The sequence below is a fragment of the Mobula hypostoma genome, chromosome 13 (genome assembly GCF_963921235.1).
Source record: "Mobula hypostoma chromosome 13, sMobHyp1.1, whole genome shotgun sequence".
Taxonomy (NCBI): Eukaryota; Metazoa; Chordata; class Chondrichthyes; order Myliobatiformes; family Myliobatidae; genus Mobula; species Mobula hypostoma.
Window position 1 is genome coordinate 86,484,857 of NC_086109.1, and position 18,378 is coordinate 86,503,234.

At 43.8% G+C, this 18,378-nt stretch overlaps 1 protein-coding gene across 6 annotated transcripts in view; it reads right to left on the minus strand.

Annotated features, from left to right (window-relative positions):
* chd2 (chromodomain helicase DNA binding protein 2) overlaps nt 1–18,378 on the minus strand; it is a 132,250-nt gene that overhangs the window by 77,625 nt on the left and 36,247 nt on the right. For 5 of the 6 annotated variants that reach the window (XM_063066115.1, XM_063066114.1, XM_063066113.1 and 2 more), the window contains 6 exons: nt 16,703–16,767; nt 13,168–13,326; nt 11,235–11,372; nt 8,867–9,000; nt 6,346–6,571; nt 5,313–5,413 (listed from right to left, as the gene is read on the minus strand). In XM_063066115.1, the coding sequence (XP_062922185.1) occupies nt 5,313–5,413; nt 6,346–6,571; nt 8,867–9,000; nt 11,235–11,372; nt 13,168–13,326; nt 16,703–16,767 (823 nt within the window). The remainder of the gene's footprint in view (nt 1–5,312; nt 5,414–6,345; nt 6,572–8,866; nt 9,001–11,234; nt 11,373–13,167; nt 13,327–16,702; nt 16,768–18,378) is intronic. The other variant, XM_063066111.1, reaches the window with a different exon arrangement.

An 18,378-nucleotide genomic window follows, 5' to 3' on the forward strand; every position in this document is an offset into this window, starting at 1 on the left:
TGGCTCTGGGAAAATGCTGTTTCGCTTGGCTTTACTCATGGGTATTCATGTATAGTTGAAAGAGAATTCAACTTGGAACTCAATTCAATCTCATCCAAAGATGCTTATATGTGCAACAGAAAAAAAGGGGCAATCCTGGTGCTGCTAATTGACGATCAGAAACCTGGAATAAAGCAGACTAAATTCTTAAAGGGCATGACAAAGGAAATGCGGTCTGGGACCTTTGGGTGGCTATGATGTCTCATGCCAAGGGTCAAATACCCAAAATAAGAGTCATGGTGTCATCCAAAAGTACAGCACAGAAACAGTCCCTTCAGCCCATCTAATCCATGCCAAACCATTTGAACTGCTTGCTTCTATCAACCTATGCCAGAACCATGGCCCTCCATACCCTTACCGTCCACGTACCTATCCAAACTTCTCTTAAACGTTGAAATTGAGCTAGCATGCACCACTTGTGCTGGCAGCTCGTTCCACACTCTCACGACCCTCTGAGTGAAGCAGCTTCCCCTCATGTTCCCCTTGAACTTCTCAGCTTTCTCCGTTAACCTGCGATCTCTGGTTGTAGTCCCACCCAACCTCAGTGGAAAAAGCCTGCTTGTATTTACCCTATCTATACCCCTCATAATTTTGTATACCTTATCAAATCTCCTTTCAATCTCCTACATTCTAAAGAAATACAGTCTTAACCTATTCAATCTTTCCTTATAACTCAGGTCCTTCAGACACAGCAACATCCTTGGAAATTTTCTCTGCATTCTTTCAACCTTGTTACATCCTTCCTGTAGGTAGGTGACCAAATCTGCACACAATACTCCAAATTATGCCTCACCAACATCTTATACAACTTCAACATAACAACCCATCTTCTGTATTCAATACATTGATTTCTGAAGACCAATGTGCCAAAAGCTTTCTTTACGACCCTATCTACCTATGACACCTCTTTCAACGAATTACGTACCTGTATCCCCAGGTCCTTCTGTTCTACTACACTCCTCAGTGCCCTAACATTCACAGTGTGAAACCTGACTGGTCCTACTGAAATGCAAAACCTTGCATTTGTCTGTAATTAATTCCATCTGCCATTTTTCCACTGATGCAGATTCCTCTGCAAGCCATGACAGCCTTCCTCACTGTCCATCACACCCCCAATCTTGGTGTCACACACAATTTGCTGATCCAGTTAACCACATTATCATCCAGATCATTGATACAGATGACAAACAACAAAGGACCCAGCATCGATCCCTGCAGCACACCACTAGTCACAGGCCTCCAGCCAGAGGCAACCATCTACTATCATTCTCTGGCTTCTCCCACAAAGCCAGTGTCTAATCCACTTTGCTACCTCATCCCGAATGTGAGCGACTGGACCTTCTTAACCAGCCACCCATCTGGGACCTTGTCAAATGCCTTACTAAAGTCTATGTACACAACATCCACTGCCTTATATTCATCCAATTTCCTGGTAACTTAATCAAGAATTCTTTAAGGTTGGTTAGAGCTGACCTACCATGCACGAAGCCATGACGACGATCCTTTATCAGTCCATGTCCATCCAAATACTGACATAACCAGTCCCCTAGAATACCTTTAATAACCTTCCCACAACTGATGTCAGACTCACCTGCCTCTAATTTCATGGTTTCGATTTACAGACTTTTTTTTTTCTTAAATCCTCTGGTACCTCTGCTGGTGCTAAAGTGTTTTAAGTATCTCTGATAGGGCCCTGGCAATTTCTGCACTTGCCTCCCGTAGGGTCTGAGGGAACACCTGTTGATTGATTCACCCTGATTTGCTTCAGGGTAGCACACCTCCTCCTCTGCAATCTGTACAGGGTTGATGAAGTTGATGCTACTTTGTTGCACTTCTATAGACTATGTATCTGTCTCCCAAGTAAAGAGGGGACAAGTAAATTATTCACCCAGAGCGTGGTGAATCATTGTAATTCTCGACCCAAGAGGGATCAAGGGATATGGGGATAGCGCAGGAAGGTGGCACTCTGCTGGGAGATCTGCCATGAACTTACTGAATGGTGGAGCATTCTCCAGGAGCTGAATGGCCAACTTCTGCTTCTATTTCTCAATTTCTTCAGTTGTTTCACAGAAAGCTGCGGTCATACGACAGGGAACATATGACAAAATGGAATTTCCCTTCAATACTAAGACAAAGGAGTTGGTGGAGGACTTCAGGAAGGTGAATACACCCTGTATTCCCATCTCCATCAAGGGAACAAATGTGGAAGTCACCCAGGAATACAAATAACTCAGAACCCTCCTGGACTACCATTAATAGACCATATTATTCAACTTTCATCTAAATGGTTTCCTTTATATTTAACTTTGATTGGTCGTATTAATGCAGTTAAGATTTTTTTTTGCCAAAATTTTTATATATATTTCAGGCATTACCAATCTTTGTTCCAAAACCTTTTTTTGACAAAGTTGACTCTAAAATTTCTTCATTTATTTGGCAGAATAAAAACCCGAGACTGGGTAAAATACATTTACAGAAAGCTAAGAGAGATGGAGGCTTAGCATTACCTAACTTTAGATTTTATTATTGGGCAATTAATATTCGACATATGAAATTCTGGTTACTTGACCAGGATATACTATCCATTCCTAAATGGGTAGCATTGGAATTACAATCTGTTCAGGGTTTTACACTTGGTTCTATTTTAGGTTCCTCTCTTCCTTTTGATTTGAAACGCCTTAAACAGGTGTCTAACCCGACAGTTAAATATACTTACGTATTTGGTTTCAATTCAGAAAATTTTTTGATCTTAATCAATTTGGGTTAGCGATTCCTATTTTAGGTAACATATTTTTTCCTCCCTCTTTTACGGATCGTGCTTTTCAAATTTGGAAGACTAAGGGTATTTCACGGTTTTTGGATTTATTTTTAGATGGTTCCCTTATGTCTTTTGAACAATTATCTAATAAATATAACTTATCAAGAATACATTTTTTTAGATATCTACAAGTTAGAAATTTCCTAAGTACTATACTTTCTTCCTTTCCAATGCTTCCTCCTACATACATTTTAGATACTATAATCAACCTTAATCCATGTCAGAAAGGTGCATCGGCTATGATTTATAGTATTATTATGAAACTTAGGAAAGCTCCATTTGATAAGATTAGGGTAGATTGGGAACAGGAATTGGGGTTTACCATTTCTGTGGATGACTGGGGGCAGATTTTACAATTAGTCAATACTTCCTCTATCTGTGCTAAACATTCCCTAATTCAATTTAAAGTTGTTCATAGAGCTCATATGTCCAAAGATAAGTTAGCGCGCTTTTATTCTTATATTAATCCTTTTGGTGATAGATGTCCGGAGCAGATAGCCTCTTTAACTCATATGTTTTGGTCTTGCCCTACTCTGGAAACTTTTTGGAGAGACATTTTTAATATTATCTCCAAGGTATTGAATATAGATATCTCTCCTCACCCTATTACTGCTATCTTTGGACTACCTAAAATTTCCAGTAATCTTTCCCCTTCAGCCCGTAGAATGATTGTATTTCTTACTTTAATGGCGAAAAGATGCATCTTACAACATTGGAAAGAGCTTAATGCTCCAACTACCTTTTTTTGGTTTTCTCAGATGATATTATGCTTGAATTTGGAGAAAATTAGAAGCAATCTTTATGACTCCTCATTTAAATTTGAACAGACTTGGAGATCTTTTATTCAATATTTTCATTTAATGTAATATATACCCTTCTTGTTTTTTTTACTGTTTTTAATGGAAGTTGGGATTGAGGACGTGATTTTAAGTTTAACTCTGTTTGGTTTCAAGTTAGCCCATTGCTTTGCTTTGCTTTTAGTTAGTTGCACGGTGGGTTTTTTTGGGGGGTTTTTTTTCCTTTTCTCTATTGATATATATATAAAATTAGTATACTATTATGTTACCTTGGTACGTTATGTTTAAATTACATTGTTTGTAGTATTTTTTTTGCATTAATATCTTCTGTAATTTTATCATATTCTAACAATGTATTAGTGTCTATATGGCTTACCTTTTTGTATACTTATTCAGTAAAAAGATTTAAAAAGAAAGAACCCTCCTGGACAATAAACTGGACAGGACTAAAAATAAAGGGGCTCTGTACAAGAAGGGACAGAGCTGACTGTACTTCCTGAAGAGGCTCCGGTCATTCAACAGCTGCAGATGTTCTACAACTCAGTGGTGGTCAGCACTCTGTTGGGGCAGCAGGGCGACAGCACCTGACGCCAAGAAGATCGATAAGCTGGTCAGGAAGCCTGGTTCTGTTCTGGGGGTGGAACTGGATTCCCTGGTGGTTGTGTCTGATAGGAGGATGCTGCGGAAGTTACAGAGCATTATGGACAATCCCTCTCACCCTCTCCATGACAAAATGGACAAACACCTTTAGTAACAGACTGATTACACCGAGGTGCACCACTGGACACCTCAGGAGATCCTTTCTCCCTGTGGCTATAAGACTCTACAACTCCTCCTCAAGTACATAAGTATATGGTTTCATTGCACAACTGCATTTTGCACTGATACTTTTTAATGCACATCTTGTATTCTTTTTCATACTTCAACGCTTACATTTACTTCTGAGTAACCTTGCAACAATATTTTCCTTCAGGATAAATAAAGTTTTACCTTATCTCTGTAACATCCCAAACAAGCTTTGCATATTTTTTTTATCACCGTTATAACAGTTCCTACTACAGTCTCAAAGAACAGAGTAATAAACCAGGCCCAACTCTGACCTAGCATCCCTACAAACAAAAGTGACCTGATCTTCTGCCCAGTCCCGTCTACCTACACCCGGGCGACATCTCTCCAAACCGTTCCCATGTACCAATCCAAACTTATCTTGAATAGTTCACAGGCAAGCTTCAGGTGCAATACGATATGACCATTGATTAAAGGATACCAACCTAATCTAACAGCTTAATGGTCCTTATAGCTCATTAGATAATCAACAGAAGCCAATTATAATACTCAAAGTCATAACATTCAAATCCAAATAAAGGATCTTGACCCAAATGTCAACTGTCTATTTCCCTCCACAGACGCTGACTGACCTGAGTTCCTCTGGCAGCAGTTTTTACTTCAGATTCCAGCAGCAGCCAGTCTCCTACGTCTCAACAGAGATCCCCCCCATTTTAAGGCTCAGATCATGCTTAACCTCTTAATATTTATTTCAGCATTAACATGAAACACATTTCTACCTTCCCTTTCTCAACAGATCACAGAAACACACATATGCAATGTAACCATAAGCTTTCGTTTCACAGAGTGAAAACCTGTTGGCCTGTTCTTACCAATCACTCTCTCCACAATCTGGTATTGTTTATTGAGTTCGTGAGTCATTTCCTGCTGACAGTTGTAGTACTCGACATCTTCTGGGGAAGCTTTGGCCAGCCTGTGGGGTTAAAATAAGAGTCATAAATTACTGTAGCACAGAAACTAGCCCATATCAACTAGACCAGTCCCATCTACCTAGTCCTGGAACACATCCCTCCAAATCCTTCCTACATCCATAGAACCATAGAACCACAGAAACTACAGCACAGAAACAGGCCCTTTGGCCCTTCTTGGCTGTGCCAAACCATTTTCTGCCTAGTCCCACTGACCTGCACACAGACCATATCCCTCCATACACCTCCCATCCATGTATCTGTCCAATTTATTCTTAAATGTTAAAAAAGAACCCGCATTTACCACCTTGTCTGGCAGCTCATTCCATACTCCCACCACTCTCTGTGTGAAGAAGCCCCCCCTATCCCAACTTCTCTTAAATAATTCAGAGGTAACCTTCAGGTGTAGTGATATGACCACTAATTGCCCTCAACACCCCTGCCATCCGTGTACCTATCCAAACTTCTCTTAAATGCTGAGACTGAACCCGTGTCCATCTCTTCCGCTGGCAGCTCGTTCCACACTCTCACCATTCTCTGAGTGAAGAATTTTCCCCTTAAACCTGAACCTTTCACCCTGAACCCATGACCTCTGCTTCTAGTGTCACCCAAACTCAGTGGAAAATGCCTGCTTGCATTTACCCTATCTAAACACCTCATAATTTTGTATACCTTTTCTCAATCTCCCCTCATTATCCTACAGTTTAGGGAATAAACTCCTAACCTATTCAATCTTTCACTGTAACGCAGTTCCACAAGTCCCGGCAATATGCTTGTAAATTTTCTCTGCACACTTTCAATCTTGAAAGGTATTTTTCCTGTAGGTAAGTGACCAGAACTAAATATGGCATCACCAACATCTTACACAACTTCAACATAACATCCCAACTCTTGCAGTCAATACCGAGTACAAGACTAGTAACAGACCATCCATTACCACTGGTTAATCTCCTCTTCCTTTTTGATGAAGTTCTCCAGTTTCTTCAAGCCCTTCACTTTCTGTTGTTTCAGCGACTCCTCACTCTCCCAGGTGTTGTGGATGTACGACCAGCCTTTCCATTTGATCAGGTACTGCAGCTCTGACTCATCCTTCTCTGGGTCGAAGTCTGCACCTGGATTCCCATCGGCCTCCACAGCGTAGACCGTGGTCCGTGCTCCAACAGCTGTCGATGGGGAGGAATAAAGATATAAAACCAATGCGGAATCACGAGCTCTGTCAACCAGCCCATCATCACACCAGCTACCGGACAGATGGCTCCACCACAGTGCATTATTTTAACTGGAGATCAAGGTCAGGACAATTCTTCTCAGGTACCTGAAACAACAGCAGCCAATTCAAAATCAATCCAAGTGTGATGACCTGAAAGCCAACTTCTTAAGGCTACCTCGCAGGTTGAGTCCGGAGTAAGGAAGGTAAATACAATGTCAGCATTTACTGCGAGTGGACTAGAACCCTAAAGCAAAGATAAGGTGTTGGACCGCCAACATTTGGAATACTGAGAGCAATTTTGGGCCAGGCTGGTCTTGGAGAGGATCCTGAGGAGGCTCTGAAGGATGACCCTGGGAATGAAAGGTTTAATGTAAGAAGAGCATTTGAATCCTCTGGGGCTCTACTCAATGGAATTCAGAAGGCTGGGGGAATTGTCATTGAAACTTACCAAATACTGAAGGGCCCGGATACAGTGCACCTGGAAAGCATGCTTCCATTAGTAGGAGAGTCTAGAATTTGAGGGCACGGCTTCAGAATGAAGGGACAAGAGGAAGATTTTCTGCAGCCAAGATTGAGGGTTGAAACTGTGGAATTCATTGCGACAGTGGGTTGTGGAGGCCAAATCACTGGGGGTTCTTTTAAGGCAGAATCTGATAGCTTCTTGATTGGTGAAAGTGTTAAGGGTTATGGGAATTCAGGACAATAGAGTAGGAAAAATAATCAGCCATGAATGAATGGCTGAGCAGATGCAAAGGGCGGAATGACCTAGTTCTCCCAAATCTTACGGTCAAACTATCAATGTAAACAAAACTAACCTCAAACATGTTGTTCAATTGTGTGAGGATCAAACAACAAGGACGGAAAATGCAGATAAAGTAATAAGCTGGGCCAGAAGGGAACAACCCCACCCCACCACCGACATTCAGTCTCAATAAACACCGAAAGTGACCTCAATACAGGCGGTCATCTCACAGACCCACCCCACCACAGACTTCCAGTCTCAATAAACACCCAATGTGACCTCAACACAGAAGTCAGCTCACTTCAGGCTTAGCTCAAGATAGGAGACACGACAGAGAGACTAGAACCTGGAGCAAAGAAACAAAACAGTTGGAGGAGCTACAGTCCAAATGAAGGGTCTCAACCCAACATTTCAGCTTGTCCATTTCCCTTCAGGGATGCTACCTGACCGCTCAGCCCTTAAGTGATGCCAAACAAGGAGAGGCAACTACATTTGCACAAAGTCCACAACTACATTTGCACAAGAGCTAGGGAAGATGAATGGTGAGGGCGGACAAGATAGGGATGAGTGAAGGAAGACTGAGGAAGATGGGCACAGATACATGTGGAAGAATGTCTGAAGGACCCTTGAGTCCGCTCCGCCATTCGGTAAGGATCTCAGTTCACCCCAGGTCTCATCCACATGACTGCTTAATCCCCAAATCCCCCCCAAATGTGAAGGTGGTCATCAACCATTAACCCTAACTGCTCCTCACACCAGGAAAGCCGAATGACCCGTTGACTATATCCAGTTTTTCATCTAATCGCTTTAATATCCAAAATCTTCTCAATCTCCTCTATGAGCATACTCAGCAACCAAACGTCCTGTTTTGGGAATGCCAAAGGTTTACAAGGCCTTGTGTGATGAATATCTTTATTCCAAGTTCCACTCTCTTGCTATAGGAAACAAGTCATCAGGATTGACCCTGACAAGCCCTTCAAGGGACTTGTGTTAAGGACAAGGCAGAGAGCAAAGCAGGCGAGAGGGAACACGAGACATGAGGTGGGAGGGCACAGAATTGGGAGCAACAAGGAGAGGGTCTCCCAGAGCAAGAGATAGCGAGGGGCTATGGAGGGAAGGGAATATGGGAAAAGCAAGAGGACATTTCCCTGGAGGAAGACTCTTCCCAAGTTACCACAGTGTTAGAATAAAACCAGCACTTGCTGCCTTTCAGAAAGAAAAAGCTAATGTCTCCTGTGGGGCTCATTATGGACCAACCAACAATCTCTCTCCCTTCCTGGTTTCGACTTGTGGAGTTTCCCAATTGCTGGCATTTGTATTACGTGTTGGAGAGGGGGAAATTCCCACTCCCTGATGACTTGGAAGATCTGAAGGCAATTCTTTTATTCCACTTGTGCAAACAGGGGAACCATGTCCGATTCATGACCAGCGGCTGCTGTATGCACAGGCTAGAACATGGAATACAAAAGCACACACTGCTCTTTCCAGCAAAAGGATTCACCTCACCTCCTTTTTTCCCAATGCGGGAGTCTATCACTTTCTCAATTGTTTCACTGTCGTCGTTCTCTTCCATTGCTGGCTCTCCTGTAACTTCGATGAGATCATCTGAATCAGTCTCAAAATCATCATCTTCTTTATAACTGCAAACACAATGACACTTGCATTACAGAGCTATCTTCCACTGCCCCGAGCCTACAAACTAACCCATTCCAAATCTAATCAGGTCTCACTGCTCTTGCTTTCCAGTAACAGAGAAAAATGGCCTATTTTTAAGTTATTTAATTTCTTTTTAAATTTAGAGATACAGCCCTTCCAGTCCAAAAAGCACACATGACCCAATTACATCCATGTGGCCAATTAACCTACTAATCTGCATGACTTCTGGAATGTGGGAGGAAACCAGAGCACCAGGAGGAAACACACATAGTCATGGGAAGAATGCACAAATTCCGTAGAGACAGTGGCGGGAAACACACCCGGGTCAGCAGCACTGTAATAGCATTATGTTAACCACTACGCTATCGTGCTGCCCCCAAAGGCTGATTTATACTTGTGCGTCAAATGTACGCCATAGCCGCGTAGCCTACGTTGTACTCTACACCGTAGCCCAACACGCACCTCTCCCAAAATCTAACTATGCGTCGTGGCAACGCAGACTGAGACAACTGTGATTGGTCTGCTTGGTAGCATCACATTTCCTCCTACGCTGCAATCGCTTCCCACTAGGCGAATGAAGGACTGGGAAGGAACTCTGGCTGCAATGCTTTCCATAAAGCTTTACAGACCTCCGAAATTATGGAGGACCCTGTGCTTGACGCCAGTTTGTGGCTAGCTGCTACAGTCTGTTGACTTCCACCTGAAGCTAAAACTCGAATGGTGATTGCCAGTCTCTGAGTGTACTGCGAGTACACTGATGCGGAATAAATGGTTGGAGACGATGAACCAAATCGTCAAATCTACCTGCCGACATCCAAAAATATTTGAAATGCATTTCCTCGTCCATGTCTCTCAGTGGCCGGACAAGCACAGAAAATTCACCCTCCTTCAGTTTCAGTCGCCATTGTTTGAAGTTTTGAGTTTCTTCGTGTTGAGTTTCAACACAAAGAAACTCAACACAGGGGCACAGAAACCCCACCGCCAACTAGCGTTTTGGTGGTGAATAGCAGAGTGACGTAGACACACCAACACACAAGTATAAATGCTCACAACGGCGTAGCCCACTTGCACAGGCTATGGCGTAAGCTAGTACACACAGTATAAATCAGCCTTAACTGAACAACAATTAGAATTGGGACACCAATCAGCATGTAGAACATAACACAACCAGACTTGTACCATTATATCTCAGGGCAATTAATCCCTCCAGTTTTCCAACCTATCACAGACCATCCTTTGGTTCTCCATTCTCCTCCCCAGCTTCACAGCATCTTCCAACGTGCCTTTGTCAATCACATCTACCAGTTCTGATGGAAGGTCATTACAATAAAATTCTTTGACCTTCTGCAGCTGAGATCATTATAGATTCCATAGCTGCCTGTGTCCTACCTAGTACCGCCCATCCAATGTTAGACACACATTGCCTCTCAGTCACTTAGCACGTTGATTGTAAAATTATACTCCTGATTTCAATTCTCCTGGGAAAACAGCCAGTTATTCTCTCTTCTCTTCCCCCCCCCCTCCACCTCACTTCAGGCAGAAGATACAAAAATTTGAGAATATATACCATGAGGCTCAAGAACAGCTTCTATCCTCTTGCAATAAGACTCTTGAATGGCCCACTTTTAACTCTATCTTGTGATGGCCATTGCACTTCACCTGCATGTCACTTTCTCTGTTACTGTAACATTAAAACACTGAACTACTGTACATTCGACATGTTTGCTTTTCCTTTTGTACTACCTCAATAAAGTTGCATATAGAATGATTTGTCTGGATGGCGGTGTACAATAATAAACCATTGATCCTTTATTCCTGTAATCTCCTGCAGCCTGAAGAAGGTGTACCTTTGCTCCTCCGATTCTGAACTACTGAGCAGCCCCTAATTTTACCTCTCCAACTATGTCCGATGTGGAAATCCATTATAAAACTTCTCTGGCACTCCTACTTTTTCTACGCATGTCGAGGCATTCAACTCTTTTTACAAGTCTGGTCAGATGCCTTCATAACTCTGTGAGGCCTGGTATCAGCTGTACATGATAGAATTGTGAAGTGCTTCATGACATTTTCCCACTTTAAAAGTTTATATGCAATTTTCATTATTGATCATTCTACCATGATAGATCAGAAGTTATTCTCCAAGAACCCAGCCTGAAAAATCTGACTGTGTATTCGACTCCGATGAAGCGAGAGTCTGCCAGCTCAAGACTCTACTAACCTCACATTTTTGGTCACACACTTGCGCGTTTGTCGCTTCGGAGCATCATCATCATCGTCATCTTCATCAGAAGAATCCCGCCGCCTCTTCTTTCCCCTCCGCGTGTTTTGCCTCTTGCCTCGGCTCTTTGGCATAGCTCTGGGAAAAGGACAAGTGAGGGATCAGTCCCACCTCAGAGCAGGGAACTCCACTCATGCAGCTTACCAACAAATGAGACCCCTGGGTCAATCACATCCATCCATGCTCCCCAGATGGAACAAACCCACTGCAGTGTCAGGTTATCACCATCTCTTGTCACTTATGGGACTCCTTTGGAGAAAAGTGTTTTCCCCAGAGAGGGGGTGAAAGATAAAGAGGCACCAGGAGACTGATTATTTTTTATTTTATTGAGATACAGGGCAGAATAGGCCCTTTCAACTCCTTGAGTTGTGCCATCCAACAATCTGATTTAACCCTTGCCTAATCACAGGACAACCGGTATGTCTCTGGACTGCAGGAGGAAACCTGAGCACCCGGAGGAAAGCCACACAGTCCCAGGGAGACGTACAAACTTCTGGCAGGCAGTGGCAGGAACCGGACCCAGGTCGCGTCTACTGTAAAGGGTTGTGTTAACCCCTAAGCTGCCGTGCCACCCTAACTGAGATCGAGATTGAGGCCGGTAGGTGGTGAAGAGAGAACGAAGCAGAGACACAGACATAGGAAGAGAAAGGAATGGATGTGTCGAACAGAGCTGGTGGCAAATTTGGCTACTGGACAAAAAGGCAAGTATAGGTCTAGCATGCTACTTTGTTCCACTCCTGAGAATAGTTAACCCGGACTCTCCGTAAGTCAGAATGATCAAACAACAATGTGAAAGTCTGAAAGTCAGGTGCTCATACCCCAAGGAGGACCTCTTCTCCAGCTGTTACATTAGACAACTGAATTGTCCTTTTCGTACAATAAAATGGACTTCTGTCCTCACCATACCCCTTGCATCTTATTGTGGGCTTGCACTGCATTTTCTCTGCAACTGTAAGATTTCGTTCTGCATTCCATTACTGAAATTATTTTTATTTTTTATTCACAGATATAGCACGGTGACATGCCCAAAGAGCCCACATCACACAATTACACCCATGTAACCACTTAACCTACTAACCTGTGTGCGGGAGGAAACCAGAGCACCTGGAGAAAACCCACACGGTCGCAGCGAGAAGGTAAAAACCCTCTATGGACAGCGGTAGAATTGAACCCAGGTCACGGTGCTGGAGTAGTCTTACACTACTGCGTCACCTGACTTTTGCCACGTACTACCTCAACGTACTGATGTGAAGAATTGACCTGTATGTACGGCATGCAAAACTATGTTTTTCACTAAAGTGTGACAATAATAAATCAATTGTCTGTACCCCATTCTTAAGAGGCCTAACTTCTGCCCCAATCACAAAGCAGGGTATATTTAAAGCAGAGGCTGATAGGCTCTTGATTAGTATGGACATCAAAGGTTACAGGGAGAAGGCAGGAGAATGGGGTTGAGAGAGAAGATAAATCAGCCATGATCAAATGGTGGAGCCAACTCGATGGGCTGAATGGCCTAATTTCTCCTAAGTCTTACAGTCTCTAAAAATTACAGATAATTCCCGCAACTGACAAATGGAAACCCATGAACTTTTAACCATCCACGGACAGAAAGTTCTGCCAATTTAGCAAAAGGCACTCTGAAGTTTTCATGTCCTAATGAAGGGCCATGGCCCAAAACGTTCATTGTTTATTCGCTTGTATTGATGCTGCCTGACCTGTTGAGTTCCTCCAGCACTTCCTGTGTGTTGCTTCAAATTTTCATGAACTATGTTATATACCAGTTGACCTTGAGAGGTTTAAGTTGCAGTTAGGCATTGTCGCTCTCAAAGAAGAAAGAGTGACCATGACTCCCTCCTCCACCTCAATCCCTCACCTTCTGGTAACTGGGCGACGGGCCCGCACTTTCCTCACAGGCTCACTTTCCGCACTGCCAGTTGCCTCCTCCTCCTCGTCTTCCTCCTCCTCATCACCTTCTTCTTCGTTCTCCTCTTCATCTTCATCCTCCTCAATCTCGGCTTTTGTGTTCTTCCAACTGCCACGACAACGAAAGAGGGTGGTTAGCTCAAAACGAGATGAGACAAAACAATGGAAAAGATGATTTACTAGAAAAAAAAGCAGTGGCAGGAGTTGAGGGCCTGACTTACAAGGGCCATCTTGGGCTTTATTCTGTGGAGTGCAGGAGAGTGAGGGGTGCCCTTCCAGAGTGACACACACAAAATGCCAGAGGTCCTCAGGTGGTCAGGCAGCATCCAAGGAGAGGAATAAACAGTCAGTGTTTCATGCTGAGACTTTTCACTGATGAAACATCAGCTGTTTATTCTCCTCAACAGATGCTGCCTACTCTGCTAAGATCGTCCAGCTGTGTGTGCTGCACCAGGTTTCCGGCACCTGCAGAATCTCTTGTGTCAGTGATCATATCCGGGTGTGTGAAATAACGAGGGGCACAATTGGGCGAATGAACAAGTATTTGTCCCCTCCCACCCACCACAAGGAAAAGGAGTCCAAAAACTTGGGAGAGACAAATTTAAGGTGAGAGGAAAAAGATTTAAAAGATACATACATGGAACAAGCTGCCAAGGAAAGTGGGTGACGTGGGTACAAGAACAATACTGAAGGTAAAAGAGGATAAGTTTAAAGGAAGTGCAGGGTGAGTTTTCACAGGGAGCGATGAGTGCCTGGAAAGTACTGCCAGGGAACTTGGTGCAGACAGAGGTTTTTAGATAGGCAAGTGAATATGCTGCAGTTGGAGAGCTATGGACCAGATGCAGGCAGAAACACTGGACTCTTTAAGAAATCTTCACTGATTAACTTTGCAGTGAATCCAGAACTTCACTTGAGCTTTGTTCATGCCTACTGAGAGACAGCTGAGCACTGAGCCAATTTCAAAAAATTTTAACTAGTTGGCAGGAAATCAGCTGTTTCCCTCTGACCCAACATTTCGCAACACCCATTTGACATGGCACAACATTAACATTCATTCACAAGACAGTCATTGCTGTTAAAATAATCTACTTAAATAGACACGCCTTCCTCAGAAAGCTCACAGGAATCTGCCTCCTTGCCATGGTAATGACACAGATTGCTGAAGGCAGACAAGAGCTGAACGCATAAACAAGTCAGACAGGATAAAGGCCAGAAGTATTTCCTTTCCCAAAGACCAGCGACAACTTCGTAGCTAACGTTAATTGCAGTTTAAGTCCCCCAGCTGCCAAGGTGGAGTTCAGACCACTTTATTCCAGATTTGGGAAAACTATCTAAGAATCAGTTTACTGTCATGACCTCCAAATAAAAACACAGATGGAGGAAAGGTTTTGATCTCACCTATAATGGCCAATCCTGCATAATTCTACTTCGAAATACAGAGCAGAACTGGCCCATCCAACACGACAAGCTGTGCTGCCCAGTAAGCCACCTATTTAACCCTAGTCTAATCACACAGCAATGTACAATGACCAATTAACCTATTAAATGGCACACATCAAAGTTGCTGGTGAACGCAGCAGGTCAGGCAGTATCTCTAGGAAGAGGTACAGTCGACATTTCGGGCCAAGACTCTTCATCGGGGGAGGAAACCAGAGGACCTGGAGGAAACCCCGTGGGGTGCTGAGGAGAACATACAAACCGCTTACAGATGACGCTGGAACTGAATTCCGAAGTCCCACACCCTGAGCTGCAATAGCGTCATGCTAACTGCCACTCTACCATGGCACCTTACTATACAGCCGTCAGTGCCAAGCACACAATGCCAGAGCAGACCCCTGTGCAATACTAGGTTAAACTTTGTATTCAGCAGGGAGCCTCAAAGGAGGCAGCTATTATTTAGCTGTACAAGTTTAAAAAAGGCCGGCTTTATTTGTCACAGGGGCATTGAACCATACAGTGAAATGCTTCATTCTGCATCAGCGACCGACACAATTCAAGGATGTGCTGCGGACAGCTGGCAAGCGTTGCCACAGTGTGGGCAGAAGGTCCTTTTCCTGTGCTGTACTCTTCTACGTTGCATCACCAGATTTTGAGGCAAATGGTCCTGAGTCCGAATCTGGCCGGCCCCTTGTACGCTTTCCACCTGTGCGGGGTTGAGCGTCGAGCTAGCAACTCGGCCTCGTAAAATAACAGTCAAATGCTACAGAAATGGGTGAAAATGTCGCCTGATGCGCCACAAGGTTTTTGTGGAAGGAAACCTACACAGTCATAGGGAGAACATCCAAACTCCTTACAGACAGCACTGGGAATTGAACCCTTATTGCCGGCACTGTGAAGCATTATGCTGGCCGCTACGCTACCGCGTCATCTGCTCTTGCGCTTTACCTATTGTGGAGAATGAGTGGTCAGGTACACATCCATTAACCTCTTTACAATGAGGTCAGAAAACGCGCCTTTGCTTTACATTTGAGCACAGACGTAAAGAAAGGGAGCATTTAGCCAAAGTCCGGTCTCGAGAGAGTTGACGGGGTATCTGGGGAGACCTCATCTGAATCATTGTACATAGAACATAGAAGAGTACAGCACAGGAAAAGGCCCTTCAGCCCACAATGTTGTGCCAAACCAAATAAGATAGAGATCAAAAACACCCAAACACTAATGCCTCCTACCTACACAATGTCCATATCCCTCCATCTTCCTCACATTCATGTGCCTATCTCAACGTCTCTTAAAAACCTCTAATGTATTTGCCTCTACCACCGTACCAGGCAGCACATTCCAGGCATCCACCACTCTCTGAGTAAGAAAACTTGCCCCTCACATCCCCTCTAAACCCACCCCCTCTCGCCTTCAATGCATGCCCTCTGGTCTTAGACATTTCACCCCTGGGAAACAAGATACTCCCTGTGTACTCTATCCATGCCTCTCATAATCTTACAAACCTCTATCAGATCTCCACTCAGCCTCCCCCATTCCAAAGGAAACAACCCAAGTTTATCCAGCCTCTCACGATAGCACACAGCCTCTAAACCAGACAGCATCCTGGTAAACTTCTTCTGCGCCCTCACAAAGCCTCGACATCCTTCCGATAGTGAGACCACCAGAACTGCAAACAATAACTCCACATGCGGTTTATAAAGTTGCAACCTAACCTCTTGACCTTTGAACTCAGTGCTTTGACTAATAAAAGCATCAGCCTTTTCAGCCACCTTATTGACCTGTGTAGCCACTTTCATGGAGCCATGAACTTGGATCCCAAGATCTCTCCGCTCAGCAGCACTTAAGGACCTTGCCTCCAGTACCTGCCCTGGGATTTATCAATACAGACCCTTGCTGCTTCAGATAAGAAGTATTCCACACCCGCACCCCATCCCCCCATCACCAATGGGCCCCATGCCTGGAGACAAGATTTCTAGCACAGTAAATATAACAGCACACTGCAATAAATCACAGACTGTAAGCACAAGCTCATTCCGAACACTCACTTGCTGGCTCTCCTCCTTCCTCGCCGCCTTGGAGTCTCATTCTCGGAGTTTTCGCTGCTCTCCTGCTATAGTTAAAAGAAAGAAGATTCCTTGAGTGTTTCACTGCAATCCTCCTCCCTGACAAGAGGGGCACAACTGCCCAAGACCCAGCCCCCACCCAACACAGTGGAATTCTCAAACTCCACATTTTGCAATAAAGCACAGGCATTCTAGCAGGGCTAACAGCTTTCGTAATACACTAGTCTCCCCCCACCCCCCAACCCCAAACAGGGCTAGTTATAAATCGCAGGTGTTGAGAGGACTCATTTATCTGCCCCGAGTCTCTCTGCCTTCTGGTCCAATATGGGCTCCCTCCCACTTTCTAAACACTTTCCTCCCAGTTCTGATACACTCTGAACTAGCTGGAAAAATGGACTCAAAAATGGCAGATGGAATTTAATGCAGACAAGTGTGAGGTGTTGCACCTTTGAAGGACAGACCAGGGAATGGTAGGGCACTGAGGAGTGCAGTTGAACAGAGGGATCCTGGAATACAGATCCGTAATTCCTCAAAAGCGGTGTCACAATTAGGTAGGGTTGTAATGAGAGCTTTTAACACATGGCCTCCGCAAATCATATATTGAGTACATGAGTTGGGATATTATGTTCAAGTTGTAGAAGACGTTGGTGACTTGAGAATCTGAGTTATAGAGAAAGGTTGAATAGGTTATTCCCTGGAACATTGGAAAATGAGGGGGAAAATGGAGGTTTACAAAATTATGAGGGGTAAATGCAAGTGGGCTTTTTCCACTGAGGTTGGGTGAGACTAGAACTAGATGTCACGGGTTAAGGGTGAAAGGTGAAAAGTCTAAGGGGAACATGAGGGGAAGCTTCTTCACTCAGAGGGTGGTGAGAGTGTGGAACGAGTTGCCAGCGGTTGTGTGGATGCGGATTTGATTTTAGCATTTAAGACAAATTTGGGTAAGTACATGGATGGAAGGAATGTGGAGAGTTATGATCCAGGTGCAGACAGAATAATAGTTCGTCACAGACTACATGGACTAAAGGGCCTACTCCTGTGCTATGGGGTTGTATGACCCTCAGCTATTCACTGACGTGACTATCAAGCAGTCAGGCTCACTAGTTCATCCGTTCCCTGACTGACACGGATCATGGGATTCACCCATGAATGCAGGACTCCAAATTAAAGGGAATAATCAAGAGGAAGGTTTAAAAAACTTAGGACGTTCAAATTATGAAGGGGAAATAGGTTTGACCCATTTAAGTTCACCCAACAAGATGGTATCGGAGTACGTGTAGGTCTATTCTACACAGAACAACTGTTGGAAATTTGTTTAGCCATCATAATAAAAATTAGTCAATGCTAATTCCATGGAATACTCATGTTCCCATTTCCTGGAAAATAAAACTTAAAATCCAGCCAAGTTTTTAAATCCTTGCTCCCCCACTCACATGTCAATAGATTTTTTTTTAAATAAACTTTACCAACAAGCAACTTCCCCATGACTGGAAACAAATTCTTCAGTCATTGAATTCAGGCAGATCAGGTGAACATGAAATGTGTTCAGCTCTCAGAAAATTATTTAAAGAATTCGATCCACTACTTCGGTGAAGGGGAGACTGCAAAAAGAACCAGATTTGTGCAGTATAGTACCCTGTGTGAGAGACACTGCATTT